General features: G+C 39.3%; 1 protein-coding gene across 2 annotated transcripts in view; it reads right to left on the minus strand.

Moving 5' to 3' along the window:
- Nucleotides 1-16,809, minus strand: part of LOC130162802 (A disintegrin and metalloproteinase with thrombospondin motifs 14) — a 52,240-nt gene that overhangs the window by 10,178 nt on the left and 25,253 nt on the right. Inside the window, exons 5-15 of one of the 2 annotated variants that reach the window (XM_056366638.1) lie at nt 16,534-16,617; nt 13,413-13,560; nt 10,885-10,990; nt 6,834-6,977; nt 6,515-6,647; nt 6,021-6,134; nt 5,711-5,859; nt 4,136-4,308; nt 3,774-3,907; nt 2,578-2,701; nt 2,205-2,285 (exon numbers count right to left, since the gene is read on the minus strand). In XM_056366638.1, the coding sequence (XP_056222613.1) occupies nt 2,205-2,285; nt 2,578-2,701; nt 3,774-3,907; nt 4,136-4,308; nt 5,711-5,859; nt 6,021-6,134; nt 6,515-6,647; nt 6,834-6,977; nt 10,885-10,990; nt 13,413-13,560; nt 16,534-16,617 (1,390 nt within the window). Of the gene's footprint in view, nt 1-2,204; nt 2,286-2,577; nt 2,702-3,773; nt 3,908-4,135; nt 4,309-5,710; nt 5,860-6,020; nt 6,135-6,514; nt 6,648-6,833; nt 6,978-10,884; nt 10,991-13,403; nt 13,561-16,533; nt 16,618-16,809 lie in introns of both variants that reach the window. The other variant, XM_056366637.1, reaches the window with a different exon arrangement.

The following is a 16,809-nucleotide window of genomic DNA, read 5'->3' on the forward strand; positions in this document are numbered from 1 at the left end:
ATATACTGTTGTTGAAACAATGTGCACTTTTCACAATTGCATCCACAAATGTATTATTTTTTATCTTGGGCTGCATGTATACCAGCTTTCCATTATTTTAATATATTTTTATATTATTACTTTTACCATAAGTAGTTTGGATTATATAAAGTTTAATGTATAAAGATTGTATAAAAAATCTATAAGGTGCCAGAAGAGGGCAGAACAAGTCACTGCTGCGCCTAAATAGCACATTGGCTGGTTCTGAATTTCCCTCATTGTCAACTCGTTTAATACTCCCCGTAATTTCACTTCTATTACATGCGATGCATTGCATTGTGGGATTGTTAACCGAAAGTATTACACATGCCATGGACACTACATGGAATATTTAAAGCCGAGTAACTCAGATAGGTCAAATAAAATTATAGACAGTAAATATAGTACACTATATAGTAAATAGGGAGTTATAGCCCATTCTTTATTTCTGCATTTAACAACATGTTGCGCATTCAGCTTCACAACTTCATTATAAAGTAGTACCAATGAAAACTGTTTACAGTGGAGTCTATGTATTTCCAAAGTAACCAGCACATTGTACCTAATGAATGAATCTTTTCTTAATTTAATCTTAATTATTTTTTCTGTGACGCTTGCTTGTATGTGTTCAAAGTCTGATTCCCCAAACTGTCTTAACTTCATAAACTTAGCTGTTAAAGCTGTTAGTATTTTTGAGTGTGTTTTGGGTGAACTGACCCTTTAATGTTCTTCTTTATTGAATAAAGAAGTTGGACTTGGTGACCCTGTGCTCTGGTCTGAAACAATCAATGAAATTATGCAGCCAGTCTGACAAGGTAAATAACCCAGCAAATACAATCATGTGATGCGGTCTCTCTCTCTCTCTCTCTCTCTCTCCCTCTCTCTCACACTCACACTCACACTCACACACACACACACACACACACACACACATTCCTACCTTACCAACAGTGGACTATCACACTCCACCCACCAAGTATGGACCACTATTTCTAGTAATTTCAAGAAAACAAAACAGAAATACAACACTTTTATTTCAGGTCTTCTTTCACAACATAGCTGCAAAACTGCTTTTGTACTTTTCTTTTAAAAACTGTCAAGAGGTGACTTGCAACCCCACATGTCAACCTAACAAAGAGGGTACCTAGAGGTTATTAATGTAGTAAGCTAATATAGTAGTGGCTACTTCAGTACTAGTGTTTTATTATAGTTGCAAAAATCTTTTAAATTTTTGAAAAACTTTGTCACAGCTCCACATTTCAATCCACTGCTTCTATCTTTCTGTAGGGTGGTGGAGAGGGGTCGGTATTCTCACAGCTTTGAAGCAGTCCTCTAACACACTGAGTTATTTGGTCTGAGACACTTGAACCCACAATCTCAGAAATCTTTAAAGCAATCGTCAGACACCCTCAGACATTTGGTCAGGCACTTCTGAACTGTATTTCGTAGAGCGTTTGAATCTTTGGGGTGTTGGACTTATTGGAAGCTCAAACCCACATCCACAAAAATTCCAAACACTCTGAGCCAGTTGTAAAAAGACACTTGACCAGTATTTGTTATTGACATTTACTTCAATGGTTTGATCATAGTGAGCATCACAATGATCAAGCCCTTGACCTCAAAACTTCACAATAGTCCTCCGACTCCTTGAGCCGGTTCTTTGGAAGTCAGACAACAAAAATCCACTAATTTAACTGAGGACTGAACCCACAAACTCAAAACTTCGAAACAATCCTTTAGCAGCCTGGGCCAATGGGCCAGACTCATGATTGCTGCATTTATTAGAGCCTTTGAGTCTTCACTTTGGACTTCACTGAGCCTCATCAAACTGAAACTCAGAACCTCCAAGCAGTCCTCGAACATGCCAAGCTATTTAGTTAAGCACTGTTTTACTCTTTCTTTTGGAGCTTTTGAGTGAGAGAGAGAGAGAGACAGATGTGGGGTGTTATGTGGTGAAAAACTGTGAGTCCCCTGTTGGCTCAGCAGTCCACTGTTAGTGAGTGTGACAATTAGAAAGTCCACTGTTGGGTAGATATACAAGCTCACACATATTCACAGACAAGAAATGTGTAACATTTTGAAAACAAAATTGTGAAAAAATTGTGAAAATCTTGCAAACCAATTCTTTTTCTTAGTACCAACAGTTTGTGTTTCCACGGCTGGAGAAGGATGTGAGACACACTCACCAATTATATGAGGAGAGGTCTCGTTCTCTTCTATAACAATGTGGCGGGCTCCTATTGGGATGTCGAACATTTTCAGCATTCCTAACAAGGCAAAGAGACAGAGCATGATACAGTTGGGAGGCTGAAACAGCGGGTACTTACTCTGGGGTGTAATAGCAGCCAATTATTTCTGATTCAAAACACTGAGACAGAAAGTGTAGTCCTTTGTTTGATGACAGTGTGGAAGATAGACAGTGGTCAATCTTAGAAGACTTAGGAGATGTATTTAAGGCCTCTGGATGAGTGGCTTTGAGCTTAAATGATGACAGCCGTGTAATATAATGACTCCTTTGAAGCAGAGCGGCTGATTTATCTCCACATAGTACATAATTACCGTTCTTTTTGGGCGTCTTGGTGAGTGTCAGCTTCACGGTGCGACAATGCGAGTTGTCCCCCTCACACACTCCACATTTGTCCTCTTGTTTGTAGGAGCCGACCTCCTTGTCGCAGCCAACATGCTGTGAGGGAGGGAGAGGGAGACAGTCAATCAAATCAGGGCAACACTGCCTCTGGCTTTTATACAGACTGAGATTACTCTGCTGGGACAATGATGCCATGGGAAATCGCAGCACACATCTGGTTCGGAGCCTCGTGTAGGATGATGCATACTGGAAACACAGGCAGATATAACAGTGCCGCCAAAACACTGAGTGACTGTACTACAGCAGTGAAAGTCACAACTTTATGCCCAAGGTGAATATTGAGACAAAATAATGTCTCTGTGTGTGTAGTGTTTCCTTCACAGTTATTTATAGTTTAGTAATCAAATATATGTGTAACTCTTTCTAGGCCACTATTTTCATCATCAAAGTGCACTCTAGTTAAGGTTAAGGCACTATGGTAAAATAGCATTTCCTCTCTAAGCTTTTTGTGAAGTGCTATTTATTATTAGTTTATAATAATATTATATAATATATAATATAATATTCTCTAAATCTCATAAACTAAAGCTAAACTAAATGGTAAACTAAATAAATTAAAAAAAGTTGTCTTTGGCATAACACTGGCATAGACAGGCACCACTGTGTGTTAAATGAAACAGATTTATTTTGTAGTTTAAATGCAGTATTTAAATGTTAAAAAAATTTAACAATGAGATTTGTGTTATCAAAAGCTGAAATTATATTTTGATGTGTTTTTACCATGTAAATGCCATTTGCAAAATGTCCACCTGTACACTGAGGTGATAATTAAATTATTAAAATAAATTATTATTTTGTCACTTAGAATAAAATGTGACATTTAAAGTCCTCCTCCAGTCAACCAGTGTGTTTTGTTTAATGTTACTTTACTTGTTGCATTGTTACAGAATGATGCGAGTTTAACAGTAAAAAGCTGCTTTAACATTCATCTGCTGAAGGACGACAGTTTCTCTGTGCTGAACCTTAAATCTGAGTTTAAGACGTGTTCAGTTTTTTAAATGAAAAATATTTGCTTATTCATAGGTTCTGGATTAAACATAGTGTTTTGTTTGTCTTAAAGATGCCAAGATTTGTGTTGTGGGTGCACACAGTTTTAGTAAAAACTTACCAGACACTCTCCCCGAGCGCACACGCTGAAGGGGTCTTCATAGCTGCAGCGGGTCCCATCATGCATCACCTGGTTCATGAACACCACCTCTCCTGTTTCCTTTGACTTACAGCTCAGTTCACACTTACGACCCTCTGAAAACACAAAAAACACACACCTGGGTTCATCCAAATATCTTCCGAATCTGATAAAAAAAACATCAGCACACATGACGGGACACAGTGGACAGAAAACACCCACCTCAGTCTGAATGTGCGTGCAAGCAGTTGCTCCTGCAAATATCATCTGTTCACTTTGCGAGAAACTTTTAAACTCACCTCTGAAAGAGGGAGCCAACTTTGCTTTACACTTCATAGACTTACCATCTGGGTGCTCATATGGCAGCCAGGTGTGCTTTATGTTTTTGTGGTATTTGTTGCTCCTCTGGATACATTGCTGAGCACGGAAGTCCTCGTAAGGGCCAGCACACTCCTCGGTGTTACACATCTGGTAGTCAAAAGCTGAGCCGGGGCAATCTCGACCACCGTAGGCAGGTCTGATCAAGGACAAACACAAGATGATGCCTTAAAAAACATTTTCCATCATGGTATTCTCAAAGTTTCACAGGCTGTCCTTCCAACACAGGCACTGAAAGAGTATGGAAACTTTATGAGATAGAGCTAATGTACCCAGACTCCAAAAGCCCAAATTTATAAAGAAGATAAACTGGATAAAGACAATATGCGTTGTTATAGTGAAATAGAACTGAAATTAAAGTAATTTAATTTAATTAATTAATAAAGTAATTGATATTGTATTCAAGTTTTTACAAAAAACATAAAAACGCTGCCATTTCAGTGCCAATGTAAGTTTTAATAACCCAACTGTGTCTCTCCTCCTCCCTTATATTTTGAAGGTCTGGTTTGGGATGCTGATTTTGAAGGTGAAAGTTAATTAAGTACACAAAGCAGAGATTTTGACATGTCACAGGTGTTACTACGCAGCACCAAACAATGGCTCTGTTGTATTGAAGTGTCACAGTAACACAGGCCAGTTGTGGAAGCGAGCCAGCAATGCAAGGAGTCTGAAACGGAAAGGGCTACATGGAACTCAGCCAACAGTGATTTTATTATGTGCACCTGTGTTTTCCTACAGCCACATGTCAATAATACGTCTGTGATAAAGGCTGGACACATACTACATTCTAATATATACAGTATGTCCTATATAATAATACTACTCTCGTAGAAAGTATACAAGAAATCCGAATTTCCCTGCCAATACGCCTGCATAAAAAGAACACTAAATATTTTTCTGCAAATTTAATACTTCTGTTTTGTTTTCTAAGCTTTTTGAGGGTGTTATTTTCTTCTAGCCATGAGCAACTAATCCACTCCCTTTGTGTATTGCACTGTGAGAGACCATTGTGCTTCAGCGGAATTAAGAAACCCATGCTGAATGGTAACAACTTCCTTTTTGGTTGCATTTTGTCATTTCTCTTCACAAATGATTTGCTATACAAATGAACTATTTTTATATTAAATTATTACTAATTGTAAATAACACACAACTTCCTGTGTGGCGTTATAATTTTGTTCCCATTTACTTTCCAAATACCACAACTCTGGAAAGGTTTTGAATTAAGATAAATGTTTCATTACGTACTCGGGGGAAGAACTAAAAAAAAATGGAAAATGTTAAGTGAAAATGTCATGTCATTAAAGTATTAAAGTATAAAAAAAGAAACCAAATGGCAGAGCTCACACTCTTGAACACTTTCAAGTGAGCCCATGCTGGATCAGAAACTGGTTGTGCTATCCAGCTCTGCAGTCACGCTTTTACAGTATGTCGTCATTCGTTGGATGAGCTCACAGATCATAAAAACTATTTGGCTACTGAATAGGTAGTGGATTTTGTTTCAGTGTGCGCTCCTAATGCCACCCAGAATCAGTACTCACGGAGGGTTGTTGCACTGTCTGCTGCGGGAGCGAATGCCACCTCCGCAAGTTCTGGAGCAAGAACCAAACTTTGACCAGGAGCCCCAACTTCCATCGTGGCCCTGAGGCTGCTGGCTGGATCTCCAGATGCAATGTCCCTTGAAACACCACTGTAAAAAAAAAAAAAAAAAAAAACACAACAAAGACAGGAGAAAAGAAAAGCCCTATCAGAAATCATTTTCTCTCTACTTCCTATCTTAAGAAAGCTCCACTTTGCAATCATTCTACAATAAAACTTATAATTCAAAGCAGATTCAGAGACGTTTCCCACCTTTCCTGGTGCACATTCAGTTCCATCCACTGGAGGTCCTTTTTTAGTTTTACAAAAGTACTGGTTGTCAGGGTGACTGCACCACAGCTGCTTGCAAGGATCATAGGTTCGAAACTAAACAAGGAAACAGCAAATTTGATCTTGAGTTATTCTTGTTGGAAACAAACTCATTTATTCAGCTTTGTCATGCTGCCGGAGGAGAATCCACCCTCACGCTGAGCTAAACCTGAGAAGAGGTGTATGCTTTTTTTTAAGTTCCCTTTGGATTCTTGACTTCCTATAGTAGCATGTCTCCCTTGAGCCTTGACAAAATCCCACATGTAAAGACTTTATATATTCTGTGTTTATACTGTATTTTCATATTACTTTTTATCTCTTGTAATGCCGTGTCATGTATTGAATGTTAATTTATGCACAGGGGCTTCAGGATTCCTGCTGACTTGCAAGGGACTCAAATCAATATTTTGGCGATTAAAGAGGAGAAAGAGACTTACAGCAGTGCACATTTTATAGCCAACACCAAAGTCAAAGCGGCACTGCTCATCCATTGAATAATTTATTCCAGGGAGCTCGGGAAGCTTGGGCCACTTGTGTTCAAAGGGATCATCCAGCAGGCAGTCATAGGAGCTGAGGAAAAGATGAGAATAATAGAAAGTGCCATATTGTGGGATATTAGGACGAAATAAGAAGAAGTTCTAAAAAAAAAAAAATCAATAACATATTGAGCTACTTTACACATAAGATGTGCAGCATTACACCCGTAAGGGGTCAAGAGAAGATGAGAAATTAGGGAATCGTAGAAGCAGAATGTACTGGATGTATCGATTGAGCTCCTGCTTGCTGCAACGTGACCAGTGATAGCGGTGGAAAGCTGCTTGGACAAGTGGCGCCATGATGCTCCCCATACTTGTCTCATCAGCACAGCGGTTTCCCTGGCCATCATGCTCCATACCTAGCCTTTTGGTTAAAACAAACAAAAACAAAAAAAAACAGGTTTACTGAACAGGAGGTGCATGCAGTATAGGCAAATGATGACCAGCAAAGTCACAGCAAACAACTACCAAAAAAACAAAAAGGCTCTCAAGGCCTTTTGAGCACTGATCGAAGTGTGTCCATCAACTACCTAAAGTTGGTATTGAATGCTTATTCTTTTATATTCTATTGTATTTTTTTGTGAAGACGTCATTAATGATGGATGCACTGAGACAAAAACATTTTATATATAAACATTAATTTTAGTATTCACACCTACTGGGAATTAATAGTGTTCATTTCACCTAACCTACTGCATGTGTTTGGACTGAGGAAGCCAGTGCACACAGAGGAAACCTACGTAGACATGAGGAGACAGACAGCTGGTCAGGTCTGGTTTCAACTCAGGACTCTACAATTTTCCACCAGCCACAACTGTAACCGAGAACAGACCTTACATACCAAAAGAAGACCAAACATACCTTAGAAAAGGCTTAGAGTTTGTGTGATGAATTGATCTGTGAAGTGAAATTCATGCCTCATATGACAGGGAGACATTTGAAATTAAATTGGTTAATATGGAAGGACAGATGCTCAGATCTGGCTGTTTCTGAAATCAAATAAAAAATAAAAAGTATAATTTTTCCACAGGGGTTTCCAAAGGTGCATTGCCCTTCAGAACGTCCTTCCCTTACTGAGAATAATTCCATTATTAGCTTTTAGGTTAGGTTGAGGTTACATATTTGCAAGACACATCACACACCTGCAATAATTTGATGGAGGAGGTAGAAAGGTAAGAGCGTGTTCATCTGATTGTACAACACAGCATTCAAACATCCTGCATTTTTCTTAAATGACCACCTGGACAAAGGGTCTGAGGTTGAGGATGAATAAGCGAAAGAGATAAGACATTTTCCTTTCAAACAGAATTTCAATGAAGTGCATTCAGACAAATTCAGACGTTCAGCAAAAGTACTGGGTGTGCACATCTTTCCCCTTACTGAAGAATAAGATTTAATTTAGCAATGTGACTCCTCATCATATCAATCAGATATTTTGTGTATAGTATTTCTAATAAAGTACTGATTTTAGCATTGCTTCGATTCATAGTTTCTGCAAGTAACACAATGTCCATTATTTCTTGTTCTTTATTTTCACTCTGTTTTCATATTCTGATAAATTAGGCTGTGGTGACAGAGAAGATCAGAGTAGATCACTTTTACACTGATTTTAACCCTGAGTTTTGTTCCCAGTTCCAATCAACAAGTTGTTCTGTTTCTTACTGTTCACCACAGTTTGTTGCAAGGATACGCTTCTAAGGAGAGAAAGATGCAAAGAAAAAGGTTGATCATCCACTAAAATGCGGATTATTATATTTTTACAATCCAACTTTTATTCAGACATGTTCCAATTGTGGCTTCCCTTTAACCTTGATAAAAAAATTCTTGACCTCCTGGACTTTTGTCAGCCATCATTTCTATCAGATGGTACAGAAGTTCCAGGTGTTTTCTTTCAAGGCTGTTTTGACAGAGATTTATTTGTGCATTTCAACTGTGTGTCTCAGCCAGTCAGTCTGAGGGTTGAAAACAATTTGAAAAGCACTCAGATGTACTTGGTGAACAAACACCATTAGAGTGTTGATGTCATCCAGTTGAATTGAATTCAATCACTGAGTTAGTCATGCTTGTTGACCAGGTCTCTGAGCATCAACAGGAATAGCATGGTAACTGCTCACTTTTTTCACTGGTAGCAGGATGAAGAGGTGAGTGACCTGTTCTTCACTTCTTTTGTATGATGTGATGGTCAATCAGGTCTGTCTGGCCATTTTCGATATTTGTGCCAGAGCGAGAGGCAGAGTTCACAGAAGTTACTTTGTAAGCCCCATTAGAGAAGAATAAGTGAAGTTGAAGTGAAAAGCAGTAGTTACACATGATAACTCTGGTTTACAACTGCAGGAAGAAGCTGGTAATGAGTCAGACTGCAGCTCCACAAGCTCCTGGACAGAGAGAACGCAGCCCGTTATTACACTACACTTAAATAATCAACCACAGAGCTGGACAAAGGTGGAACTAAAACATTTCCTCATGGGCTTTACTTAGAGAAAAGAATTTGAGTAGTTGTTTCAAACAGAAAATAAAAATATAGAACACCACAAGTGAGTTTTTAACAGTTTCTTAAAGATATCCACTGACTTTGCGAAGACAGTTCTGGAGGGTGGAAGCTACAACTGTTGTCACTTGCCTTTTAGCCTAGATTTCGGGAAAGCCAAAGGGCCCTGGGTTAGAAGACCTGAGAGAACTCAGTGATCTCATTGTGGCCAGGGAACACAACAATTCAGCTATGTAAGGTGTGGCCAGCCCATGTTATGAAGAGAATTTTGAAATCAACTCTGAAGTCAATGGGCAGTCAATGTAGAGAGGCCAAGACGTTAGGAAATAAAAACATAAATGATTTTTTTCTCCAGATCTTGAAAGGATAGTACAGATTACTAGATAGATACTTTGCACTTATTTCACGTGCAACATAAACTTAATGTGTTGGTCAAAAATGACTTTTTTGCTTAATGCTTAATATTTGCTGCTAATGGACCAACATACTGCTGTATTTATCAGAGCTACTCTCAGGGCCTATAATGAGGACTTCTGTTTTGTCAGGAGGAAGTTGATTGACATCCACTTTTGATAGCTGATAGGTGAATGAGAAGTACAGCTGTGTATTGTCCACATAAACCTATAAAAATGACCAATTAAGGAGCGAAGGGAAAGAATATAGAGGGACAAAATAATAGGACCAAGGATTGAACCCTGAGGAACACCATAAGTCAATGGAGCAGATGAGGAGACACCCTGAGTAGAGCAGTTCAGTGGTGTGCCTCGGTCCAAAAAAACAGACTGGAACTTTATATACTATATACTATATCAAAAATCATTGTTGACCAAGACCTGAAGAAGTTGGTTACAAACTACTTTCTCTAAGTCTTACAGGAATAGGTTTAATATTGGGAAATACAGTACCAAAAGTTTGAATGGGAAATTGTGTCTAAACTTATGACAGGTACTGTATATTTATTCGCTTTCTAGCCGTGAATTGAGGTGAGCAAACCAATACCATTTTCATTTATTTACAGTAAATATGAAACTACCATAAGAATACGTCCAAGCATTCAAAGCCACCTTTCGGAAATTGACAGTTTTGATACTTGATGCTACTGACTTATTCCAGTGGATATTCAAAATGTATAGAGGTTTGATTCCCCAACCCCAATAAGCACTTGCTGTATTCATAGTTAAAGGTGGACTACATTATATTGAAGAGTGTCTCTAATTTTTTGTTCATGAGAGGAACAAGATATTAGAAATAGCTCTCAATATTATGCAGTCCAGAACACTTCAGCCACTAGCAATGACCTCAGTACTAAGACCTATAATTAATAACACTATGACACTGTCAACAAAAACTAAACATTATAGGCATTGTAAAAGTAGATGTATATAATGGTAGAGCAGCTATATTGGATTGCATTTAACTGTACAGGTGTAACTTATAAAGTGGACACTGAGCGTATATGCATATACGTGACAAATATATGCTAATTCATGCCTGTTTATGTACATGCCTGCATACACATTTTCATATGTGATATTTATACATGCACTTAGTGTGCTGTTTTTACAACAACAAAGCTGAATAAGCTCATGTTGTCTGGCTGAGTACCTGCATGCCCATGCTGAGGCAACCTGATGCTTTGTTTTGTTGAGAAAACAGAGCCACGCTAAAGGACTCTGGCTTTGATTACAGACCACAGTTACCATGCAAAACTATCAGCTTAATTGGATGAAGGTAAGATCCAAAGAGACTCCACTGGTCATTTCATCATCACGCCATTACTCACACATGGCCGGTTTCATGAGCAACCACAAAGGCGGAGGAGAAGCCATCCTCATGGTTCAGAGTGCAGCTTCTCAATGGGTGGCACATCCCCGTCACTGGAGCATAACCTGGGCAACAGAAAAGACCACACAGCCCCAATAATGAAGTACCAGGATGAAGGTCGTGACATTCTCATGCAGTGCTGATGATCGGGGTGGAAAATTATCTCTCGATGTGAAATTATTGAACTTAGAGAGCTATATATGACGTCATTGCAGTCATTGTGAAGGTCTCAGTCTTTTCTTGGCGCATGACAGCCTGTTACACTGACTCTGGAGTTCAGATAATACTGCTACTTAGTCTCTGTCAATGATAAACTGACATATCTCTATGTATGAATTGTTTTTGATCTGATACACTAGGTTGCTTTTAGGACCTTAATACTCAAAATCTTAAAAACAAACCCTCAAGGAGAGGGCAATGCTTTCACTAAGTGAAAGTATCAATGCATGATGTAACACATAAACATGTTGAATTAAGGGTAATGAAGTGTCATTGATGTTTGAAATAAGTCTGCATTCAGAGCCAGACACCATTCAGTGATTATAAAGGACATCTCCAGGCTGTGCCAAGGACTTGCAAGTTCAAATAGCCTTTTGTCTGCATTAAAACACCTTAAAAGCACTTTGCTTAAAGTTAATGAAAAGCAGACAATAGAGTTTTAATAAATGGAGGGGGGTGTGAAGAAGCCTGGAGCTCCCTTGTGACAGCTCGTGTCTTGCACATCTCTCTATAGATAAAGAAAGTCCCAAAGTAAACAGAAAGCTCGGAAGCCTGTCCTCATTAACCAGTAGACATCCGCCCAGCGTAACAACATTTCACACAGTTTCCCCAGGACAACAACACTTTTAAAGCAAAGCACAAACATTGAACATAACTCGATCAAGAGGTGTGCAGTGATTCAGCTTAGCGCGTTCGGTTTGGTTCAGAAGCACGCTCGTTCCGGCCTTCTTTTGGCGGGCTTTGAGAGAATTTTCATGCTTCCTGACCTGATCAGAAGACCTTTTTTTGGCATGCAGGTAAAAAGCAGAAAAATGCAGCAGACAGACAGCCGGTGATAAAGACACTTGAAAAGCGTGTATGTATCAGGTTATTTTGGTGGCGCTGAAAAGAGAAATGTCTGCAGCATGTTATTTCAGTCGTAGCAGTGTGTGATATGACTTTATGAAGGTCACTTTTTGATCCACATGGTTGATGGTTCTGCAGCTGATGGGCGTATTTAGTGCTGCGAGGGAAACAGTGAAACATGGAAGCAGTTGTAGAGCAGGACCCTTTATCTTAGAGGCAGATAAAAGGACTTCAGGAGAATGCAGATTACATTCTCATGAAGAGGCCACTGGGAGCTTTACACATTGAAGCGAAAAAGGTTCAGCAGCAGCAGCTGGGTTCAAAAAAGTATTTCTCTATTGCTGATGTCATGAGTGAGGAGAGAGGTGGTCTCTGTTTAACACTGAACATACTGCACAGGACATAAATCAGTGACAAGGATCAAAAACACTTAAAATCAATCATATGATTTGATTACAGTGCATTTGTAAACATGGCGACCTCATTATCACCTCAAGAGATTCAGAACGTTTTCCAACTGCACCATAAACTGCACAGATTTTATTCTATATATCCCACAGCACAATATCTGTATTTGGATATAGAATCTACCATCTCACAGCTAAACTTTGACAAGAGAGTGCGATGTCTGCTCTTGACCCTGAGACACAGCATAGAGTCCAGCCCAGCACAGTGCAAGGTGCCATAGAAACTGGGCTTGTTATGAACACAACACGAGTGCAGCTATGGCAACATCCAAAGGTGTGACAAGCAAACCAGGTAGCCTCGGGTCCGTCCTCTAAACATGACACATGTGCTTTAAAAGTTAAAAATATACACAGGTCAATGCTATGAGACTGAGCTTGAGCACAGAGGATGTTTGTTCATTCTGGACCCAGTTTCTCTGGCGGTTTGGCTGCTCACTTCAAATTTTGTTTTGAAGGGCTGAAAAGAAGAAATACAGCATGAGACAAATGCTAAACTGACAGAACAACATGTATGGTACAAAATCTCTCCTACTGATTGCATACATGTATTATTAGGATTGAGAAATATCTACTGATTGTTCATGAGTGAAGAAAAAGTTCATACCGAACTAAAAAACAACAGTTAGTTCATGTAAATGACAATCTAACAAACATTTCTGTTTTTTCTCTACATGCCAAAAACCTTCTTCAAGCAATATCAATCTCAATTTTTCATATCCAGGGTGGCATCAATGTCAAGTCAGCAAGGTTGTGGAGGGCTACTCTGTAATTATGTTCCTGTGAGATCACCGTTGGCAGAATTGGGTTCGTGACCTGCAGGTGCAGCCTCCACTTTTAAGTTTCCATTGACCTTACCTGGGCAAGACTTGAAGCCAACCCCTTTGTGAATGGGAAGCAGATATCAGCACTCAGTCTGCACAGGCCTCGATCGAGAAAAATACAGTACCTTGCATACCTGCGGGACCAAAATCTTGCCTTGTGAGGAAGATGGCGTGGTCGTGGTACTCTGCATGTTCTGGGTCTCGGCGCTGCTGCGTGTTGGCCCATCGACACACCTGCTCCAGGCTGCGGGATGGGTTGCCACGCTCGATCAGGCTTATGGACTGCAGAAAAACAAGAAGCGGGGAGAATGTTTTATCACTCCAACTTCGAATAGTTGGGGCAACACTCTTGGTAAGGTGAAAGAGCGCGACCTCTCACCATTACACCATCACTATAGGTGTGCATGGACTCTCACATTCACTCTTACATTGAAATCATACCAACTGTCTGACATACTGGAGCAGTACAGCTGAAAACCATACTGAATTCATCAAATCTTTTCCTCCCTTATTCCTTTTTATGCTCATGACTGTGACGAAGACAACAGACTGAGAATAGATTATTATCTAATAGTTTTACTGAAAGCTTAGAAATTTAATTAAAATAAGAAATTTTTAATGTAGAAAGTGTGAAAGCTCTCATTTGTATTGAACATAGCTCCTGTGCCTTTTCAAAAACATGTGGTAGCTCAATAAAATCTTAGAATAATTGTCATTGTACCGCTTGATTACTCATCATCACATCTATGTTGCTTGGGTATTACTGGATTATTTCCAGTAATTATAGATAAATTAATGGTTTGTACATCAAAAGGGTTTAAAATTCCCCTTTCTTTGAACTGCCCAGTGGTTTTGTGATGAGAGGCAGGCTGATTGGCACCACCATTACAAGTGAAATGAAGTCCTCATTTCAATTTGAATGGCACTTCTTTCAGATATGTGTGTGTGTATAACCTCAATTCCAAAAATGGCACAGTGAGCAGACCTTGTTTCTCTTCTGCTCGACGTGTTCCCAAAAGTACCCGATTTGCATTTTGAACATAAAAACCTGCCACGTGTGTGTGTTCTTTCTCAAGCTGGCACGGGGTGTCACAGCCGAACAACGATTGCAGACAGATGATTTCCAAGTGGAAACTGTTCTGCTAGAAACAGCAGAACAAATAAAAAGTGGAAATGGAATTATTCTTCTGTTCTGTCACATCCAACTGGACAATAAAACTCAGTCGAGGATGAAATAGAGCGGTGACTGACAACAACAACACTGCTCATACGCAGATGAGGCCAGGAGAAAAAGAAAGCTGTCTTCTTTCAGTGTGTGCTGCAAGCAGGGCTGGTGACACACTCAACATGTTTGAGCTCATCTAATTGGTGCTGTGTAAACAGAAGCTCTCTGCTTTGGCAACCAGACAGGTCGGGCCAAATGCAAAGTCTCTCTGGGCAGCATCAGTCAGTTATGTGGATTAAAAGTCACTTGAGGAAAGATGGACACATGAGTACAGCAAATAATGTGGTGTCTGTCGCCGTGTATAGAATGGTTAGTAACTTTTGCAGCAATGTTGGAAGGGAAAAAGCAAATTCGTATATACATACCGTACAATAAAATGCAAATACTGGGCATGTTTTTTACTATGATCACCAGCAAACAATTAGAAATGACAAGCATTGAGGTGATAAAATGGTAATAAAAGCTGGATGGGACTTTTTCAGTATGTTTGTGCTCTGTATTACATTTCATTTGTCTATTTCATAAGCAGAGTATCAGTCCCTGCTGACTGAGCTAACGTACAGTATGTATGCAGCAATGAGCGTTATCAGTATTATGTATTATGCACCTCTCAGCTTCTCACCTAAAGTTCACCTGACAGGTCTTTGGCACTGTGATTAAATATGTTGGGATTTTCTTTTTTTTTTTGCATCATCTTCGGTGTTGTTGATTTTCTTACAGTGGTGCTTCCAAAATTGCACCTGTCAATCAAACAGCGAGTGCAGAACAGATTCTAGCTCAAGGCGTAATCAAAGCATACGCTGCTAAGGCGCGTTACCAACCAGAGGGCCCCATGAATACATTAAAAATGTGAGCTCTCTCTTTTTATTTTTATGTCTTAGTTTAACCACAGATACACCCAACATATTTCAGATATATAACAAACCTTTTTTTTGGTAAGTTAGCTCCTGGGTTTTGTAGTGGTCATCAAATCATTCAGTGCATTATCATGCACACAAGACAGAAGGCCATTCTGAATAATTAGGTCCATGTATCGCAACATGTAATGATCTTTTCTTTTGATTCTGCTGCCCTCCTTCCACAGTGACACTGCCCCTCCGTCTTAAATCTTTGTCATTCACATGCTCTCATATAAAAGGCAGATTAGAAACCCACATACATATATACATGGACAAGAAATTGTCTTTCTACAGGAAAAAAGTAGCTCAGGTTTCTCTAATCTCCTACCCTGTTATCTGACGCTTGGTTTCTCATATACATGACATTAGAAAAATCAAATTACTGCAGAAAGCCAACTGTAACCCAGTTACATGTAAGCACATTATGTGAAATAGTCTTAGAGGAATAGTTGGACATTTTGGCCAAAAAGACGAGATTAGATGAGAAGATTGACACCGCTGTTGATACCAATGAAGCTACAGCCAGCAGCTGGTTAGCTTATCTTAGCGTAAAGACTGAAACCAGGGGGGTAACAGCTAGCTTGTTAACAACATCCCCCTATCAGCACCTTTAAGGGTCACTAATTAACACATTTCATCATCACATCACACCATAACTTGTGTTAAAAAGAGTTTTGTACTGTTCATATGAATTACACTGTATCAAAACAGTAGTATTTATTTCAATTATGTATTGTTGGTTGTAGTATTATTTTTTATTTGAGTCATTTTTAATTTTGTCATAAATGGTTAGTTAGTTGTTCCTGTCAACATTAAACCTTTTATTTTGAAGGGGTGGAGGGTTATTGTATCCTTCTTCAGGCCCTGATTCAGTATACTGACATCTTTTTCATTGGTTGATGTAGTGTGTGATGTTCTATTATCTTTCTATTCAGTGGTGGACGGCAGTAACAGCAGCGTAATATTGTATAGGTTTCGATCATTGTTGAGATCACTGAATCGACAGTGGCATGCAACATATGGAATTATGTCTGGTTTCAAACCCAGTCCTGCACCAAATGTCTTTAGCTTGAAGAATGTTTGCAATTGTATTTTCACATATAGAAAATAACAATGTGTGACATAGCTCACCTGGCGGTACCCGACCATGATCATGCGGACAAGGACAATGTTGATGTTGGTGCCCAAAGATTCATCATGGTAGATTTCATCAACCTGAAAGGAAATGAACAGTATCTGTCACTGATCTGAGAGATGAAAGGACCACAGTACATTTAATGAAGGTGACTGAAAACGTCTCACAGTATTGAGCTTGCAGAGCACGTACAGGCCAGTAACACAATCAAGCACAATGGCTATCCTCAAGGCAGAGCATTAACACAAACAAACTGCAGCCAAAGTCTGTGG

This window comes from Seriola aureovittata, chromosome 21, assembly GCF_021018895.1.
Source record: "Seriola aureovittata isolate HTS-2021-v1 ecotype China chromosome 21, ASM2101889v1, whole genome shotgun sequence".
Classification (NCBI taxonomy): Eukaryota; Metazoa; Chordata; class Actinopteri; order Carangiformes; family Carangidae; genus Seriola; species Seriola aureovittata.